This window comes from Giraffa tippelskirchi, chromosome 11 (genome assembly GCF_054371585.1).
Source record: "Giraffa tippelskirchi isolate mGirTip1 chromosome 11, T2T-mGirTip1v1.2.pri, whole genome shotgun sequence".
Classification (NCBI taxonomy): Eukaryota; Metazoa; Chordata; class Mammalia; order Artiodactyla; family Giraffidae; genus Giraffa; species Giraffa tippelskirchi.
The window spans coordinates 136,055,478-136,074,085 of NC_137285.1; the positions used below are offsets into that span (position 1 = coordinate 136,055,478).

An 18,608-nucleotide genomic window follows, 5' to 3' on the forward strand; every position below is an offset into this window, starting at 1 on the left:
TGTTTTCTTAAGTTAGGTCATTGAGACCAGATTTCAGTTATACAGTTTATTTGCTTGTGTTTTTCCGTTCTGTTTATGATTTAATGGACACATTATCATTCTTTGCAGGGCACATTCACTGAAATCCCTGCTAGCAATATTAGAAGGGTTATTGCCAAGAGATTAACTGAATCTAAAAGTACTATACCTCATGCATATGCTACTACTGACTGTGACCTTGGAGCTGTCCTAAAAGCTAGGCAAAATCTGGTCAGAGGTTAGTAAAATTGAGTTTATTTAATGTCATGCTAAACTGTTATGCTATCCTTTGTTTATAAAATGTACATTGTGTATCTTTTTACTTCAGTTTCATCATCTGAGCATATTTTAGTATTAGAAAAGAATTCCCTTTTCCTATAAGAAATAAATTGATTCCGTAGTATTGAATACATCATACTTTTTGGAATGATATCTGAAGAAGCAATTCTTAACATTTTAGAAAGTAAAAATATCCAAAACTGATTTAAGAATATTTTAAAGATATCTTAAGATATCACTCTTCTTTATACAATTTAATTTTTAGTTCATATTTAAAATGTACTTTCATGGTATTAAATTTGTATTGTTCCTCTCTCAAATCTCCTAAAACTAAGGTTGTTGAGAGACATAAACTTTTTAGTATAAACTGATGTTATTTTCTGTGTTTTGACAGTAGTCATTCTCATGGGTGTATCTCCATTTTTTTAAAGATATTTTTGCTCGGTGTAGAATTTTAAGTAAACAGGTATGGGTTTTTTTTTATTTTGTTTTTGTTTTTTCAGTAATTTTAAAGGTATCATTCCATTATCTTCTGACTTGCAGAATATTGGCTGCCATTCTTTTTCTTTGTTCTCATATATATGTGTATATATATATATGATGTTTTAGCAGTATGACTGTTACGTGCTTAAAGCTTTTTTTTTCTCTTTTTTTTGACCTATTGCATTTATCCTGTCTGGGTTTCTCTTAGCTTATCTGTTTTGTGGTTTGTGTCTTTAATTAATTTCAAAAACTTCTAGATACAGTTATTTGTAACTATATCTTCTACTTCATATTTTTTCTCCTTTGAACTCTAATTATAAATGTTAGACATAATTCTAAAGCTTAGATATAACTTCAGTTCCCTAATGGGCTCAAGAAAGTTATGATTTTGTAGTTTATCTTGCTTTTCCTCTCACTCTATTTAGATGGGCACAACTTTCTCTTATGGCTTTCTACATCCTAAATGAAAGCAGGACTGGTAAATCAGTTTAGGTATAGACTTTCAAACCTGACAGATTCTAACAGTCCAAGGAACCAAATGGAAAGCTATTTTAGACAGAGTGATTAATAGTCAGAAAGTTAATCCTGGAAGCTCCCCTTGATCTCAAATGAAACTTGTTTAGTTTTGTATGACGTAGAGGTTATTGTGGAAATAATTTTCCTAGTTCCATCCTCTCATGAGACAGGAAGCAGTACTATTTCAGTGGAGGTATGGATTCATATAGTATCTGCATTGCCCAGATTTGGTATGTCCTTTCAATTAGGGACTTTCTGTTGAGTCTTCAAAGAGCCCACATTATTCATGCATCTCCACTCCTCTTATGTGAGGTTATAGTCTATAACATTCTATAAGCATGTTTCATACTTTGTTTTGTAACAATATGCAAATGAGAGTATTTGATATTCCCTCACAATGTATGTCCTACTCAGTTCAGTTCAGTTGCTCAGTCGTGTCCGACTCTGCAACCCCATTGACTGCAGCACGCCAGGCCTCCCTGTCCATCACCAGCTCCCAGAGTTTACTCAACTCATGTTCATTGAGTCGGTGATGCCATCCAACCATCTCATCCTCTGTCTTCCCCTTCTCCTCCTGCCTTCAATCTTTCCCAGCATCAGGGTCTTTTCCAATGTCAGTTCTTCCCATCAGGTGGCCAAAGTATTGGAGTTGCAGCTTCAACATCAGTCCTTCCAGTGAATATTCAGGACTGATTTCCTTTTGGATGGACTGGTTGGATCTCCTTGCAGTCCAAGGGACTCTCAAGAGTCTTCCCCAATACCACAGTTCAAAAGCATCAATTCTTCAGCACTCAGCTTTCTTTATGGTCCAACTCTCACATCCATACATGACTACTGGAAAAACCATAGCTTGGACTAGATGGATGTTTATTGGCAAAGTAATGTCTCTGCTTTTTAATATGCTGTCTAAGTTGGTCATAGCTTTTCTTCCAAGGAGCAAGCGTCTTAATTTCATGGCTGCAGCCACTGTCTGCAGTGATTTGGAGCCCAAAAAAATGAAGTCTCTTAACTGTTTCCATTGTTTCCCCATCTATTTGCCATGAAGTGATGGGACCAGATGCCATGATCTTAGTTTTCTGAATGTTGAGTTTTAAGCCAACTTTTTCACTCTCCTCTTTCACTTTCATCAAGAGGCTTTTTAGTTCTTCACTTTCTGCCCTAAGGGTGGTATCATCTGCATATATGAGCTTATTGATATTTCTCCCGGCAGTCTTGATTCCAGCTTTTGTTTCATCCAGCCTGGCATTTCTCATGATGTACTCTGCAAATAAGTTAAATAAGCAGGGTGACAGTATACAGTCTTGACGTACTCCTTTTCCTATTTGGAACCAGTCTGTTGTTCCATGTCCAGTTCTAACTGTTGCTTCTTGACCTGCATACAGATTTCTCAAGAGGCAGGTCAGGTGGTGTGGTATTCCCATCTCTTTAAGAATTTTCCACAGTTATGTCTTACTCTGTTCTTAATAAAATATTAGCAATGGTCTCCTTTCTATATGTTTGAAAGGAATTTGGGGAAAACGTCTTCTTTCCACATACTAGATTTGGGATGCCTATCAGAAATATAAGTGAAAATGTCATGTGAGAAAGTGTGTATTTGAGACTGAAACTCCAGATATGGAAGGATTTAAGATAGAATTTGAAGGAATCATTGTTGTATAAATGGTATCTGACTGAAAGAGAGTGAGCAGATTGTGAAATAAAACCAGGAGAGTCTGTAACGTAGATACCAGAAAGAGAACGTGTTTCAAGATGAAGAAAGTGGTCAAATATAGGAGTATGATGAGGGTGGGGAATCAAGTGAGGACTGCAGACTAGGGCCCTAGATGTGGAGATCATCAGCTGGTAGGTGATTTGGGAAGTCTTCACTGGGGACACCTATGAATAGTAGGTAAAGTGAGAAGGATGCTGAGATACGTGAGAGACAAGCACAGTGATTTCATAAAAGTCTCTCAGCACTGGAAATCCATTTATTTTTCTGCTCCTAAAGGGGTTTTAAACAAAGATGTCTGTATTTCTGGAAATCTGAATTATAAGAGCTGTGTATTAGAAAAGCAGCTGACAGTTACTGTGACGGTTTGGCAGTACTTCAGTTTATGGCAATACATCTGATCCCTTTCTGAAATCTTGGCGTGCCTTTGGGATGATCTGTTGTTCATGTAAAATTCCATGATACTATAGTAACTGGATTTGTATATCCTCCACATACCATGACTAGATATTGATCTTAAAGTTTTTTTTTCTAGAAGCCCATGCAATAAAGAATCAAATACAGTTTCTGTTTTCCAACACTTTCATACACACTGATAAAGCAGAGGTATAGACCCAATGCCTTTGTTATGATCAGCCCTTTGGGAAAGGAGGGGACCCCAGCTTTATCTTAAAATCATTATGTATACTGGAATAACATTGATTTAATTGAATTCACCGTAAAACTAGTGAGAGACGTCATATCATTCATTGCATTAGGATCCATGCCAACATTGCTTCATCTTCGGCGTTTACTATATCCTGTTTGGTTAAGTTAAAAACTAGCTCTTATTTAATGTAGTAATTTTAAATTTTTTCATTGCATGCCTTGTTAGTAAAAAGAAATTTCTGAAAATCCCCCCACTTGTGTGTGTATGTGTATATATATATGCTTGTTTTTTTAAGGTGATTGTTCTAATATAATCAGTGTATTTTAAGAGTACACAGTATACGGACATTTGAAAAGGATTTGGAAGAAAATGCATTGTCTTGTAAACTTCCTGACTATACATGCTGTGGACAGACCATTTGTCTTTTTAGAGACACAGGACTTGATTCTTTTTTTTTTTGATTATGGTTGTTATATATCTTTCAAGTACTTTTGTATGATATCTGAGCAATTGAAAAGAATTATAATCAGGACTAGGAGTAAACATTTACATTCATGGTTAATATTATTTATCCAGACCTCATATAATGCAGCTTTTTCTACTCAAGGAAACCTAGCAAACAAAGACCTGTAATATATTTTTTTACCATTGTTTGTCAGTACAGTTCATAATTTAAGTTTGAAATCATAATTGTTCATTTTAAAGTTTTATTTTGAATATTAACTATCATATGCTTATTTTTCTTTCAGATGACATTAAAGTATCAGTAAATGATTTTATCATCAAGGCAGCAGCTGTTACACTTAAAGTAAGTAGTAAAGCCCAGATAATTTTGGCTTCTAAAGTAGTCTCTAATTTTTGGGGCCAGACGTTCTTCATTTGTGAGGGTTTGTTTTGATTTATTTTCATCTTTCATTTCATTATTATCTATAAAGAATTCAAAATCCTCTGGGGGTTGGGACTTTATTATTTGGATATAGTGGCATTGTTGAATAAAAGAGTTGAGCCTTGAAAGATGGAGAAGTGAAATGAGTAGCTGAACAGTGATGAAATGGAAATCAGTGTAGCATAACTATGAGAAACCTAAGTGAAAATTCATCTTCGAAGAGTGGTCAGGAGTAAAATTAGAGAGATTGGGTGGAATCAAGTTGTGGATTGCTGTGCTTAAATGACATGCTGGGAGGCTTGGATCTAACTTGGCAGAAAGCGATGAATTTTTGAAAAGAAATTAGTTGTTGATTTCCATTTTTCAGCATCATTTTCTCTTGTGATAGTTGACAGCATTATCAATACCCCACTGTTTCCAGGCATTTGGTAATTTCTTCTGTTTTTTTTCATCCAGTGTAGTTGTATGTATATTAAATATGTGCGTGCTCATATATAGTATATGTTGCTGTTTTAGTTGCTAAGTCATGTCTGGCTCTTTGTGACCCAATGGACTGCCAGACTCCCTGTCCATGGGATTTCCCAGGCAAGAATACTGGAGTGGGTTGCCACGTTACCATTTCCTTCTCCAGGGGATCTTCCCGACCCAGGGATCAAACCATGTCTCCTGCATTAGCAGACAGATTCTTTACCACTGAGCCACCAGCAAAGCCCCATATGTAGTATATAGCATATGTTAATGAAGCCTAGGAAATCTCTCTTAAATAGGGAAGTCATTTATTAAGGGCCTGCTAATATCACCCAGGGCTACACTAAGAAATCAGGTTTGCTTATGCCACAGGAATAATGTGGTTGAATGTCACTACCCCTCTACCTTCTTCTCTTCTCCTCCAAGTCATGTCAGTCATCATATGAGGCAGGAAGGCTCACAAACATTAAATACTCCCTAGCACTTAGGTTTAAGGAAAAAAGCCTTTTTCTTAACCATGATATAAAGAGATCAAAACATGTATATATCATCGGAATTTCCTTAAGCTTGCTTCAAAAAAGATAGTGTGTTTATTCTTCCCAAACATAAAAGTTATTTAATATAGAGGTCCAAACCACTTTTTTTAAATCAAATTTTTCTTTCTTTCCTTCAGTATAGCTATATTCACTTTCAAAAATGTATAACATTAGTTATTTTTCTCTAATAACCTAGTCTAAAGCTCCTTCTTGAATAACATGTTTTTTCTACTTGTGCTTTCTAGCAAATGCCTAGTGTTAATGCAAGCTGGGATGGAGAGGGTGCAAAGCAACTGCCCTGTATTGACATTTCAGTGGCTGTGGCAACAGATAGAGGTCTAATTACACCAGTCATAAAAGATGCTGCTGCTAAGGGTCTACAGGAGATTGCTGACTCTGTAAAGGTAGGTCTTAAGCAATACTATACTTGCAAAATGTTGGAATTTACTTTCTGGGAAAGACTTGACATGATCCGGTCACACTGTGAGATAGATATGTGTGTGTGTGTGAGAGAGAGAGAAAGAGAGATTTTTGGTATTTTGAAATGATTATCAATTATGTATATATGTTTTTAAGTTTTGATCCACATACAACCAATTTTAAGATTATTTTGCATTCAAACGTTCAGAAATAACATGCATATTTAGGGCCAACTGCATTCAAGCTATAGGTGACTGCTTTATTTCCCAAAGTCCATAAGTTGACCCTAAATATGATATTTTAGATAGATTTTAAAGTTAAAGCTGAAACTTTATTTTTATTAAAGTGCTCACTTTTCACAGCACTTTATTCTTGAAAGTTTATTCATTTCCTTTCTAGGGTTGATACCATTAAAAGTACTTAGTATTCCAGAAGCAAAATTTTTGTTTTTTCCCCTGGGCTCTAATATGGAAGAATTAGCTCTCACCAAAATTACTGCGTTGAATAGGCAGGAACATACACAATAGGTCAGCTTTGACAGCCTCGATTAATTCCCAAGGGTAATTTTTGGCAGAAGTATCCCAGGTCTTGAAGTGTTACCTTTGAAAATTTCAGATTCATTTAGATAAGTGATTCTTTTTCCATTTATTAGTGGAAATATATAAATCAATGGAAACATATATATATGTAAAACAAGTTATAAGGGGGATTAAAAAGTAGAATATAAGACTTGTTTATGGAGCTGTGTAAATATGTAGACCTACTTACCCCAGATAAATAAATGAATGGAAAGTGAAAGTTGCTCAGTCTTGTCCAACTCTTTGCAACCCCATGCACTATATAGTCCATGGAATTCTCCAGGCCAGAATACTAGAGTGGGTAGCCTTTCCCTTCTCCAGAGGATCTTCCCAACCCAGGAATGGAACCCAGGTCTCCTGCATTGCAGACAGATTCTTTACCAGCTGAGCCACCAGGGAAGCCCAGAAATACTGGAATGGGTAGCCTATCCTTTCTCCAGCAGATCTTCCCAACCCAGGACTTGAACGAGGGTCTCCTGCATTGCAGGCGGATTCTTTACCAGATGAGCTTACCAGTGAAACCCCAATGAATGGAAGGTAATCTAATTTAAAATGCATAGTCTTGGATCTTAGAGTTAAATACAATTAAAGGTGACCTCAGTGGAATTTGCGTACTTAGATCTTTCTTCCCTCCTCTTTGGAAAGATTTGCAGCGTGTTTTTATATATAAAAAAGGAAGTTTTTTTAAATTGAAGGGCGGTATTCAAAAGTTAAAGTAATAAAAGTTGGATTACTTACAATCTGCACACCTTTTTTTCATGAACAGTTTTCAGCAGCAGTGAAATACATGTAATTTTAGTGTTTTTGTGACGTTCATATGAGATTAAACAGTAGAGTTAGAATTTCCTTTAACTATAGAGTTAAAAATTACCTGTTACAGGGAAGTTTCTTTGATTCCAACCAGTTTATCAATTTTAGTCCTATAATATGGTTCTTAAATCAGCTATGTTAGCATTCGCTGTTCCTTGTATCCTAAAAGAAACTGAGGTGGTGAGGAAGCAGTGTCACCCTCCTGCCAGCAGTGGGAAGGGCCCTCCCAGCCCTTGGGAATGTCCCAGGGCCTCTGGTGGTCCTTGAGCATTTCTTGTAACTCCCAGCAGCTCCTGGGTCTGTTCGCTCTGGCTACCTGTCTGAGCTTCCCATTCTGCCTGCCTCTCTCCTGCTTCAGGGTCGGTGGTTAACACTCCACTAGGGCTTCCCTCATAGCTCAGTTGGTAAAGAATCTGCCTGCAGTGCAGGAGACCCCGGTGTGATTCCTGGGCCAGGAAGATCCCTTGGAGAAGGGATAGACTACCCACTCCAGTATTCTGGCCTGAAGAATTCCATGGACTGTCCAGTCCGTGGGGTCTCTAAGAGTCGGACACAACTGAGCGACTTTCACTTCCTTATCTTATCTTATAATGTACCATACAGTAAGCTAAGCGCTTCACTCAATCTTAATAGCTTTACATCATAGTTGGAACCTTAACTTCAAATTGAAGAAACTGAGGTTTAGCACTTTTAAGAAATTTGCCCACAGTGTTGCATCTAGAAAGCACTAGAAGTTGTTTGTTTAGACCCAGGCATTTCTCAGTTCAAATGCTACTTTCTTAGGCCTTCTGTGGCTTCCATAGCTAAAGTAGGTTCCTGAATAAACAATTACCCTGTTTATTGTCTTCGTATGGTTTATAAGTCTTTGAATGTACCTTGTTTATTTATTTGTCTACCCCTCTGTGTTCCCGACACTGATGTTGACTGTCTTGTTCATTGCCATATATCTAATTCTGGATGGTGCTTAGAAGATAATAGTTGCTCGGTGAATTTATTTAAAAGAAAGGTTTCAATAAAAACTATTCTGTTGGAAGTAGTTTTTCAAGAAATTTGTTCGACTGTGAATATCTATCCATGGACTCCAAGTTAAGAACGCCTGCTCTAAGTACTTCTTGATGCTTAAGAATCGCAAGGTTGTCAGTGTGTGGGACTAAAGGCATGCCTCAGCAAAGTGCAGGTTGATATTTCCTGAATAAAGTAACACAGTAACAAGCCTTAAATTCCATGCTATTCTTCATTAATTACAGTAGTTTTAAGATACAGAAGCAAAGTTTACCTCATTAGTAGCCAGTAAATTTTTTGAATGAATTAATAAGGCATGTGATATATTTTGGGCTTCCCTGGTGGCTTAGTAGTAAAGAATCCACCTGCAATGCAGGAGACATGGGTTCAGTCCCTGAGTTGGGAAGATCCCCTGAAGGAGGGCATGGCAACCCATTCCAGTATTCTTGCCAGGAGAATCTGCATGGACAGAGGAGCCTGATGGGCTACGATCCATAGGGTCACAAAGAATCGGACATGACTGAAGCGAATTAGCATGCACACACGAGGTAATTTTAGAAATAGTTGCTAGTTAGCTTGTATTATGTCCTCTCAACTGGATGGTTCAGGGAACACATGCTTTGATTTTTAAGTTCACATTACCAGGAAATCCCAATGAGGATTAGTTACTTTTAGAACTAGTGATCCTCATCAGAATCTATCCTTACTCCACACGCTCTCTTGAGTTAATTTACATGAATATCCTACTGATATGTTTTGGATTTATAGAGATTTTTTTAAAGTATATTATGTATGCTTGCAGTCTGATTTTTTTTTTTTAATAATTAATGTTTTTTATTTCTTTTAGCCTGATAACTCATCAGGATGTGTTGTGATCATCTGCCTTTAGAGAAAAGCTTTTAAAGTTCATATAATATGTGCTTGTTCAGATCATGTGAAGTTATATTGCTTAAGGCAGGAAGAAATGCATTTGTAAATTATTCTCTCTACTTTTGATATTCCAAGTACAAGTCTAAATTCATCTCTTAATTTTTCATTCCGGATCTATATAGTTTTGTAAGTAACTGTATGCTAATAATATAAATCTGTAATTGATGCATTTGGCAGTAAGTCACAATGATGTGTTGAGATCATTTTTAGATTTTTAAAGAATGTTTTATTTTTCAGAAATTAAATCATCTATGATTTAAAATTAAATAGTTATCAGTGGTAATTGTAAATGTACCTGTTAGCTATGTAGTACATCATATTGAATAAGCCCAAGATTTGTATCATCTACCCAATGACAATAACTTCATTTATCTATACTCTCTAAAATAATTCTTTATTATTCATATGTAATGATTCAATCTCTGTCCCCTTGCTTTTGAAGCATTGAAAAATAAAAATTAAGAGAAGTATGGTTAATTGCAAATACAAATAGAGGAAGATTCAACTGCTTTCCACTCTCAGAGTATTATCTGTCTTTCCCTCTGTAAGTTTTTAGACATCAGCTTTAGGGTGATACGAAGCGACTACATTTTTACATCCCTTGTAGCAGTGCAGACTAGCTCATTCAGGAAATGCTTTAGCTATAGTATCAAAAACAACAACAAAAAGTTCATTTTCTAGGGCTTTGTAATTCAACTTCTGAGAAATCATATGAAATAATTCAAAAGAAACAAATTAACCAAATTACACCACTAGGAAAAATGACTGAATTGTGGCAGATGCAACCTTTAGAATGTTAAACAGACATTAAAAAAATCAGTTATAAGGAGTAACAACACTAAAGCTGCTTATAATATTGTGAAGTAAATATAAAATTCTGGTTTTTTTTAACAACTATTTGCAATTAGTCTGTTATGGGTAAAAGAGAAGCAAATGCTGAAAGATGAAAATCGATGTGCTGGTTGTGAGATTGTTGCCATTGAACAATTTATTTAAAAGGTACTAGATTAATAAAAAGGGCTCTTCTAATACTTTGTCTTGCAAGAAAAAAGGTTTATAGGCAAAGCAGAAAATTGCATTGTATATATAAAGAACACTGAAACATTCTGCATAGTATACAAGATAATTCCAATATTTGAACAGTTTTTAAAGGGAAATGATTTTTCTAGAGTTTTGATTCACAGATTTATAGCTTCTTGGATTAACTGTGCTCTAACGTACTCATTTATAAGTGTGTTAGAGAAAATTATATATGTATATATAATTTTAAAATGTATATGTACATGCATATGTATGTATACTCTTATAAAGTCAAGGCCTATCAAAGATGAGAGTGTACCCTATAAAAATATTTAAAATGACAAAATCAGCTATATAATGTAGTATTGGTTATCATGCTCTGTTTATATTTTTCTCAGACTCTATCAAAGAAAGCCCGAGATGGAAAATTGTTACCTGAAGAATATCAAGGAGGATCTTTTAGGTAAAATTTAAACTCTTAATTATTGGTAGTATCAAACAGACGTAGGATTTATAAAGTCCTTGTCAACCTGTTTTATTTATTTTCTGAAACTTTTTTAAAAATTTAAGCTAAATATTGTACTTTAGACAAGAGAATATGTGAAAATATTCTTCAGACTAATTAGGCTTTCATATCAAAGCTAATAGAAAGCCATTAGGATTAGCTGGTTAGCCCATTCAGATGTTCACAGAATGACATTCAGGTTCTGACATAGAGTAAGTAGGTTTATAAACCTCAAGTATTTTTTTTCTACTTGTGATTTATTTTAAGGTTCCGTGGGGTAAAATATTAACACTCTGACTCTTGAGTTATCATCAGCTCTATTCTTAAGTGTAACTTACATACAGTAAAGTACACTGAATGTAGCTGGAATGTTTTACAAAGTGAAGAAATCTGTGTAACCGACCGAAGCAAGATTATGAACATTACCTCCATGTCATAAGCCTCCCTTTATCCCTCCTAATTCTGACCCCCTAGAGGGTAACCACAGTTCTGAAAGTTATTACCAACGTTTTTGTTTTGCCAACTTTGATCTTAATATAAATACATATTCTTCCGTGTCTGACTTCTTTCATTCAGCATTAATGTCTGTGAGATGAACTATGTTGTGTGCAAGTCACTCACTTATTATTGCACTGTAGCATCTTGTAGTATGCTGTATAAATGCGCTAGTGTCCATTTCACTGTTGGTGGGCATTTGTGTTGTTTACGGTTTAGTGCTTGTACAAATGCTGGTGCCGTGAACATTCTTGTCAGTGTCTTATGGTGACTATATGTATGTTGTTTTTTTTTTTATAAACCTGAAAGTAGAATTGCTGGGTTTATATCTTTAATAGATTTTGCCAGATAGCTTTTCAAAATAGTTCTACCATTTTTTGCTTCCACCAACAGTGTATGAGAATTTCTGTTGCTTCATATTCTTGTTAACTCTTGGTATTATTAGGTTTTAGTGAGTCTTGGGGTTGTAGCCCACCAGGCTCCTCCGTCCAAGGGATTCTCCAGGCAAGAATACTGGAGTGGGTTGCCATGCCCTCTTCCAGGGGATCTTCCCGACCCAGGGATCGAACCTGTATCTCATACATCTCCTGCTTTGACAGGCAGGTCTTTACTACTGACACCACCTGGGAAGCCCAAGGGAAATGAAAATTAATAACGTTGAATACTGTCTTCATTTATCTGTCAGCCATTTGGGTATCTGGTTGCTTATCAGGTAAAATACCTGCTGAAGTTTGTGTCTGTTTTTTAAAATGTTTTATAGGAGTTTCTTTTTCCTGATACACAGACTTTTTAGGATATATATTATTTCAAATAATTTTCCCAGTTTGTACCTTGCCTTTGAAACTTTCCTGTTGGTGTTTTTTAATGAACAGAAGTTCTGAGTTAATAAAATCCTATTTATCAGTATTCTTCTTTGTTGTTAGTACTCTTTTTTTTTTTTATTTCTGCTAGGAATTATTGTCTGTCCCAGAGTCATGCAGTTTTATTCTTCTGTGTTATCTTCAGAGCTTTCTAATTTCTCACATGTAGATTACTATCTATCTGAAATCAGATTTTGTCTGTGATATAGAGGTAAAACTCAAAGTTCTCTTTTTTCCCCATGTGGATAGTTAATAGACTAAATCTCAGTTATTGAAACCATCACTGCCCTATAGCACTGAGAAGGGAACCGTGTGTGTCTGACTCTTCTCTGTGTTCCCTCTCCTCTTCAGTTGGTCTGCTTGTCCTTTGCTTGCTTAATACAAGCTAACTGTGATTATTGATCTGTGACAGTGAAAGTCTTGCAATTTTGTTCACCATCAAGATTGTCTTTCCTGGCTTTGTATTTCCAAATAAATTTTTAAATCAGCTTGTCTTTTTTCATACACACGTGCACTAATCTTGCTGGGATTTTTGCTGGGATTGCATTGAATTGTTTGATCGATTTAAATTTAAGGAGAATTGACATCCTTATAGCACTGAGTCTTCTAGTGAATGAACATGGGATAAACCATTGTTTACTTAGTTCTTCGATTTCTTTCAGCTGTATTTTGTAATTTTTTGTTTAGGGATGATATATATGTTTTATTAGATTTAGATTTTTTTATACTATAATAATGGAGAAGGCAATGGCACACCACTCCAGTACTCTTGCCTGGAAAATCCCATGGACGGAGGAGCCTGGTAGGCTGCAGCCCATGGTGTCGCTAAGAGTCAGACACGACTGAGCGACATCACTTTCACTTTTCACTTTCATGCATTGGAGAAGGAAATGGCAACCCACTCCAGTGTTCTTGCCTGGAGAATCCCAGGGACGGCGGAGCCTGGTGGACTGCCGTCTATGGAGTTGCATAGAGTCGGACACGACTAAAGCGGCTTAGCAGCAGCAGCAGCATACTATTATAAATGGTATTATTTTAATTTTTTCTAATGAAAGTAACTTGTATATAGATACAAATTTTTACATTGACTTGTCTAGTGGTTTAGCTAAATTCACTTATCTTACTCGTTTATCTGTAGATGCTTAGATTTTCTTTGTACACAGTTCACCTGCAAACAAAGTTTTATTTCTTTTTTCTAGCCCTGATACTCTTCTATTTCTTTTTTTTTCTATTTCTTTTTCTTGCCATATTTCTCTGCCTGGGGTTTACAGTTCAATGCTGAATATATGTTTATATTAGATACAGTATTCATGTGTTGTTGCGTGGTTTCTTTTTGATACTACAGTAAATGGTATTCTTTGTCTTTGGTCTTTGAGTAACTGGGCACAGTTTTTCAGTAAAGTAAAAATGTATGGCTCAGGGAAAGGGTTCTTTGGTTAAAGACATACCACCTTCAGAGCTTTTTGTTTTCCCCTAGTATTTCCAACCTGGGGATGTTTGGCATCGATGAATTTACTGCCGTGATCAACCCTCCTCAGGCCTGCATTTTGGCTGTAGGGAGATTCCGACCTGTGCTGAAGCTCACTCAGGATGAAGAGGGGAATGCCCAGCTGCAGCAGCGTCAGCTCATAACGGTCACCATGTCCAGTGACAGCCGCGTGGTAGACGATGAACTGGCCACCAGGTTTCTGGAAAGTTTTAAAGCAAACCTGGAGAATCCTCTCCGACTTGCCTGATCCTCAAAGATAAGAAGTTGGTCTTTGGCTTAGTTAATTGTATTGCTGTTACTGAGAAACATACACTGTAGGAAAACAGTTAGGTATTTAAGTGTGAAGTGGATGAAATGTGTATTTATTTAAGGTGAAAGAGTTTGACCTGAGCTATCTTCATTTTCATTTGGGTTTGATGTTATGGAAGTAAATAACAAACTGTAACTAATAGAAGAATGAAAACATTTGGTTAGTCAGATGCATTTTTAATTTAACCACTGGTGCTGTACTACAGGGATGTTAAACTAGATGTAAATTAAATTAGATGTTTGGCTCAGTGGAGCATTTTAGGATATTTGAGGATGTATGATAAACTGTAAAATCAAAAAATTTTAGAACTCTACATTAATTGTGTTGGAATTAGGAGTGGTCTTCAAAGAGATACCCATTCTTGTAGCAGTGGGACCTCACTTTTACAAGCACTGCTCTAGATATACTTGAACAATTTAATATGTACAGAAGTTTATTCTGGATACTAGTAAATAAATAAGAATCACACTGCATTAGGGGTTGTGGCAACATTATTGAATTTTTTATGTATATAAAGCCATATGTTTTAAAGTGGTTTTTATCAGTCTTATTTTACACTTCCATGACACTGTGAACTTAAAGAAGAAGAATTTTTTTAAAAAATTAAAGATGAAGAAAGAGACCAAAATATTTGTTTTGATAAAATTATAGTTAAAATATCTAAAACTTCAGAAATAAACTGCTCGCTCACCTTCGTACTGAGTTGGACTATATTAAAATAAATCATGCTATTTCCTGCCAAACATTTTAATTCAGTGTTGATTTGCACACAATGTGTTGTTAATACATTTTAATCAAGTTTATATTGTACAATAAAATATAAGAATATATAAAAATTTCTATTGTATTTTAAATGTTAGGGCACAGAAGTTTAGTACCTTGAAATAGATGAGTAATTTCCCTGGAACAGCTTCATTGAGATCCTATAGAAGGAGGGAAGGAATTTAAAATTACAGTTAACCCTTGAACAACTCAAGGTAGGTAATGGTGGCCCATGCAGTTGAAAATCTGCATTTAAGTTTACAGTCGATGCTCATATCCCTGGAAGTCAACCAAATGGGAATTGGGTGGTACTATAGTAGGTACTTACTGAAAAAATTCCATGTGTTAAGTGGACGTGCACAGTTCAAACTCATGTTGTTCTGGGGTCACCTGTAATATGACATTAGGAAAATAATGGATGTGGAATGTAAAACTTCAGAAAGAGGAGAAGAGAAAACCTGTCAAGCAAGTGAGAACTAGCCCTTTTGTTCCATTGGTAATATGAAAATTTGACTATTTGTTGTAAAGGTTAGAAGAACTTCTTTTAACAGCTCTGCTACAGTAGACAAACTAACTATAACTGGAATTGGATGGATTTAATTAACAAGTGACTACCAGTTACTTGTGTTATAAATTGTATGCTGTGACATGATGAACTGCTTATGCTGTAACAAAAGAGCTTTCTAAAATAATTAGAGCCCCAATGTATCAATTGCTAAGATGCTTAATCCATTTACTCAGTTTTAACAAGCCATTCTTTAAAAATAGTTTTCAAAACTTTTGTCATATCAACAGTTATACAAAAAATTGTAACCAAATGTTATTTTCAAAATAACTTTCATAAGTCACATTATTTTCAGTTCATTTTAACTGAAATTGTTTCATTTTTTTTTTCTAATTTTTATATCTGAGGGATAGAGCATGAGGCAGCCATAAGTCACCCTTGGCCTGGAGTTCTGCTTTGCCAATGGACTGACACTCTTGATCTATAGTCACGTCTGTTTCGTGGTAGGTGAAGTGAGTGATGATACTTGGCCCCGCCTGCCTTTCAGAGCTGTCCTGCCTTCCACAGGAGAGATGCTCCATAAATTCATACATTTTAATTCTTTATGGACATCACAGCCAAGCTTTTCCTATAATCAGTTGCTTCTCATGGCTTGAGTTCTCAATTGTTGGTATAGATGCTCATTCATTCTGACTAAAAGTGTTTTCTCTAATACATCTATACTGCCCAGGTTTATGGAAGGGTCAGAGAATAACACTTATTTGAGAAAGAGGTATGGTGTCCCTGATTGGGATGGTTACAGAGAATGAACTGTGTGCTATATAAGCAGGCTATCTTTCACATTTTAAATTTACATTTATTTGTAGCACTGACAGGATGTGAAAATGAAACTTTATACCTGTTTTTTTTTTTTCCTTTTTAATTTAAATAAGGGAAATGACCAAAATATTGGGAGGACTGCTAAGGAAAAGGCAGCACACATTCTAGTTCACACTTGGGCATGAAAATATCAGTGAATATTAGAATTGATAAGTCAAAATGGCCCTGCTTCTCCCTGACTGCAACTTGTACTTAACATTTTCAGGCATAGTTTGCTCACTGACTATCTTGTGGCAGATTAAAATCTTTAGTATGCTGCTGGCCAGACTCCTTTGAAACATTGCTAAGAAATTGATATGTACTGGTCTGAGTGTACATGTCAAATGGAACTTCCGCGTTTAGATTTTTTTTTTTTTCTTTTGGCATTTTGGACTTAATTTCGCACTAAATTATAAAGGCCAGATATTTGGGCATTATGCTAAAAGTAAAACTAGTTTCCTAACCTTTATTCAAAGATAGGTGGTGCTGTGAGTTAATATATTGTACTGAGAGTGTGAGAGAAAAATAAAAATAACAATTCTTAGTTTTCAAGGAAAATTTGTCCTCATTACACATTGCATCATGGTCAGGTGAAGTGAGGAAATAAAAGAATGAAGTGTGTTGCAGGTAAGAATTAACCATTATTTTAAATGTGACACTATTAATAGGAAACTTGTTGACTTTTAGAAAAGAAAGTAACAGTGCAGAATCACTTTCAAGTTAATCTGGCCACAACATATAAGATCCATTGATTAGATTCTCTGCCAGGTCAGGGGCTTTAATGAACAGAGACCTTAAGAATATTCGACATGTTCATTTGTGGTGGGATGTTATGAATATTTCCTAAAGGAAATCAACCCTGAATATTCGTTGTAAGAGCTGATGCTAAAGCTCCAATATTTTGGCCACCTGATGCAAGAGCCAACTCATTGGAAAAGACCCTGATGCTGGGAAGGATTGAAGGCAGGAGGAGAAGGGGCTGACAGAGGATGAGATGGTTGGATGGCATCACTGACTCAAGGGACATGAGTTTGAGCAAGCTCCAGGAGACAGGGAAGGCTGGTGTGCTGCAGTCCATGGGTCACAAAGCTGGACATGACTTAGTGACTAAACAATAACAGCATTATGAATATGTGGGGTAGGTGTGTGCTGTCAGGTAATGCAGTAACAATGATGCAGTTTCCCAGTCCAAAACTGAACCTTTCATGGCCCTCATCACCAGTGTACAAATGGTTAAGATTCTGATAAGTTACGTACAGCAAATGCTATATTTCAGGAGACATTTTGAGTTTTTATAAGTGGGAAATGCAGCAATCTTCTATTAAAATCATTTAAAATACTTCCGTGGATTTTTAAAATTTGTTTTCTAGCATCTGTATTGATTTCAAGAGAAGGGGACAGCTGGGTTTTGAGGAAAGTGTGGTTTGGCTACTTGTAATATTGAAGACACTGTTTAATTGAAATTTAAGGTATAAAGATGTATTTTGAAAAACCATTAGCCTCTATTAGTAGCAATCTTTTACTTCTTTGATCATATAAAATTTACTTTGACATTTTATCACTTACCAGTTTTTTTTTTTTTTTTTTTTAATTTATTTGCCAGTGCCAATGTCAGCTGCAGCACATGGGATCTTTGATCTTCATTGCAGCAGGCGATATCTGTATTCGCGGCATGCAAACTCTTAATTGCGGCATGTGGGATCTGGTTCCCTGACCAGGGTTTGAACCCTGCACTGGGAGCTTGGAGTTTTAGCCACTGGACAACCAGGGAAGTTCCTTACCTATATTTTTTGCAACAAATCCAAGCAGCCTTTTCCTTCCTAGCAAAGTGTTAATAGCTACTTTTTAAACCTCTAACATATGTATGATATATACAGTTAAGAGAAACTTGGGCTTTTATTAAAAGTTGAGAAACTATTAGCAAAATCATTGCTTATTCCTGATTTTTCTTTATTCACACCTGGAGTATTTTTTCTGAGATTTCTTAGTTTATGAAATTATTACTCCAGTTTTTTTTAGTTAAAAAAAAATGGATCTTTAAAAGACAAGGCTACTGTGGTCAGATTAAGTTATATTAGTCATAGCGCTTTATAAAGTATAAAATATTATATAAATGTGTTAAATTTTTAATCACGTGAATTACACTCATTCTACACTTCTAATGGCATTTTAGCTATAAGATGTGTGTGTGTGTGCGCTCAGTCACTCAGTCGTGTCCGACTCTGTGTGACCCCATGGACTGCAGCCTGCCAGACTCCTCTGTCCATGGGGATTCTCCAGGCAAGAATACTGCAGTGGGTTGCCATTTCCTTCCCCAGGGGATCTTCCCAACCCAGGGATCCAACCCAGGTCTCCCGCATTGCAGGCGGGTTCTTTACCGTTTGAGCCACCAGGGAAGGTAGTACTTAATAAATTACCATCCTTCTCGGCAGAGCTACTGGTCTTTAGTACATCATTTCCCACGTTTGCATCCTTAAATCAAGAATATTTTAAGCCTAGTTTCAACTTTATCTGTAAATTA

At 35.9% G+C, this 18,608-nt stretch overlaps 1 protein-coding gene across 6 annotated transcripts in view; it reads left to right on the forward strand.

The window, feature by feature from the left end:
* The window catches only part of PDHX (pyruvate dehydrogenase complex component X), a 76,353-nt gene extending 61,555 nt beyond the window's left edge, over positions 1–14,798 (forward strand). For 2 of the 6 annotated variants that reach the window (XR_014069220.1, XR_014069221.1), the window contains exons 7-12: positions 109–256; positions 4,403–4,461; positions 5,789–5,947; positions 9,201–9,409; positions 10,702–10,766; positions 13,641–14,798. Coding sequence is in view for 4 of the 6 variants with exons in the window: in XM_081543446.1 (XP_081399572.1) it covers positions 109–256; positions 4,403–4,461; positions 5,789–5,947; positions 10,702–10,766; positions 13,641–13,899 (690 nt within the window). In the remaining 2 variants the exon portion in view is untranslated. Of the gene's footprint in view, positions 1–108; positions 257–4,402; positions 4,462–5,788; positions 5,948–9,200; positions 9,410–10,701; positions 10,792–13,620 lie in introns of all 6 variants that reach the window. The other 4 variants (XM_081543446.1, XM_081543447.1, XM_081543448.1 and 1 more) reach the window with 3 other exon arrangements.
* Positions 14,799–18,608: the final 3,810 nt, after the last annotated feature.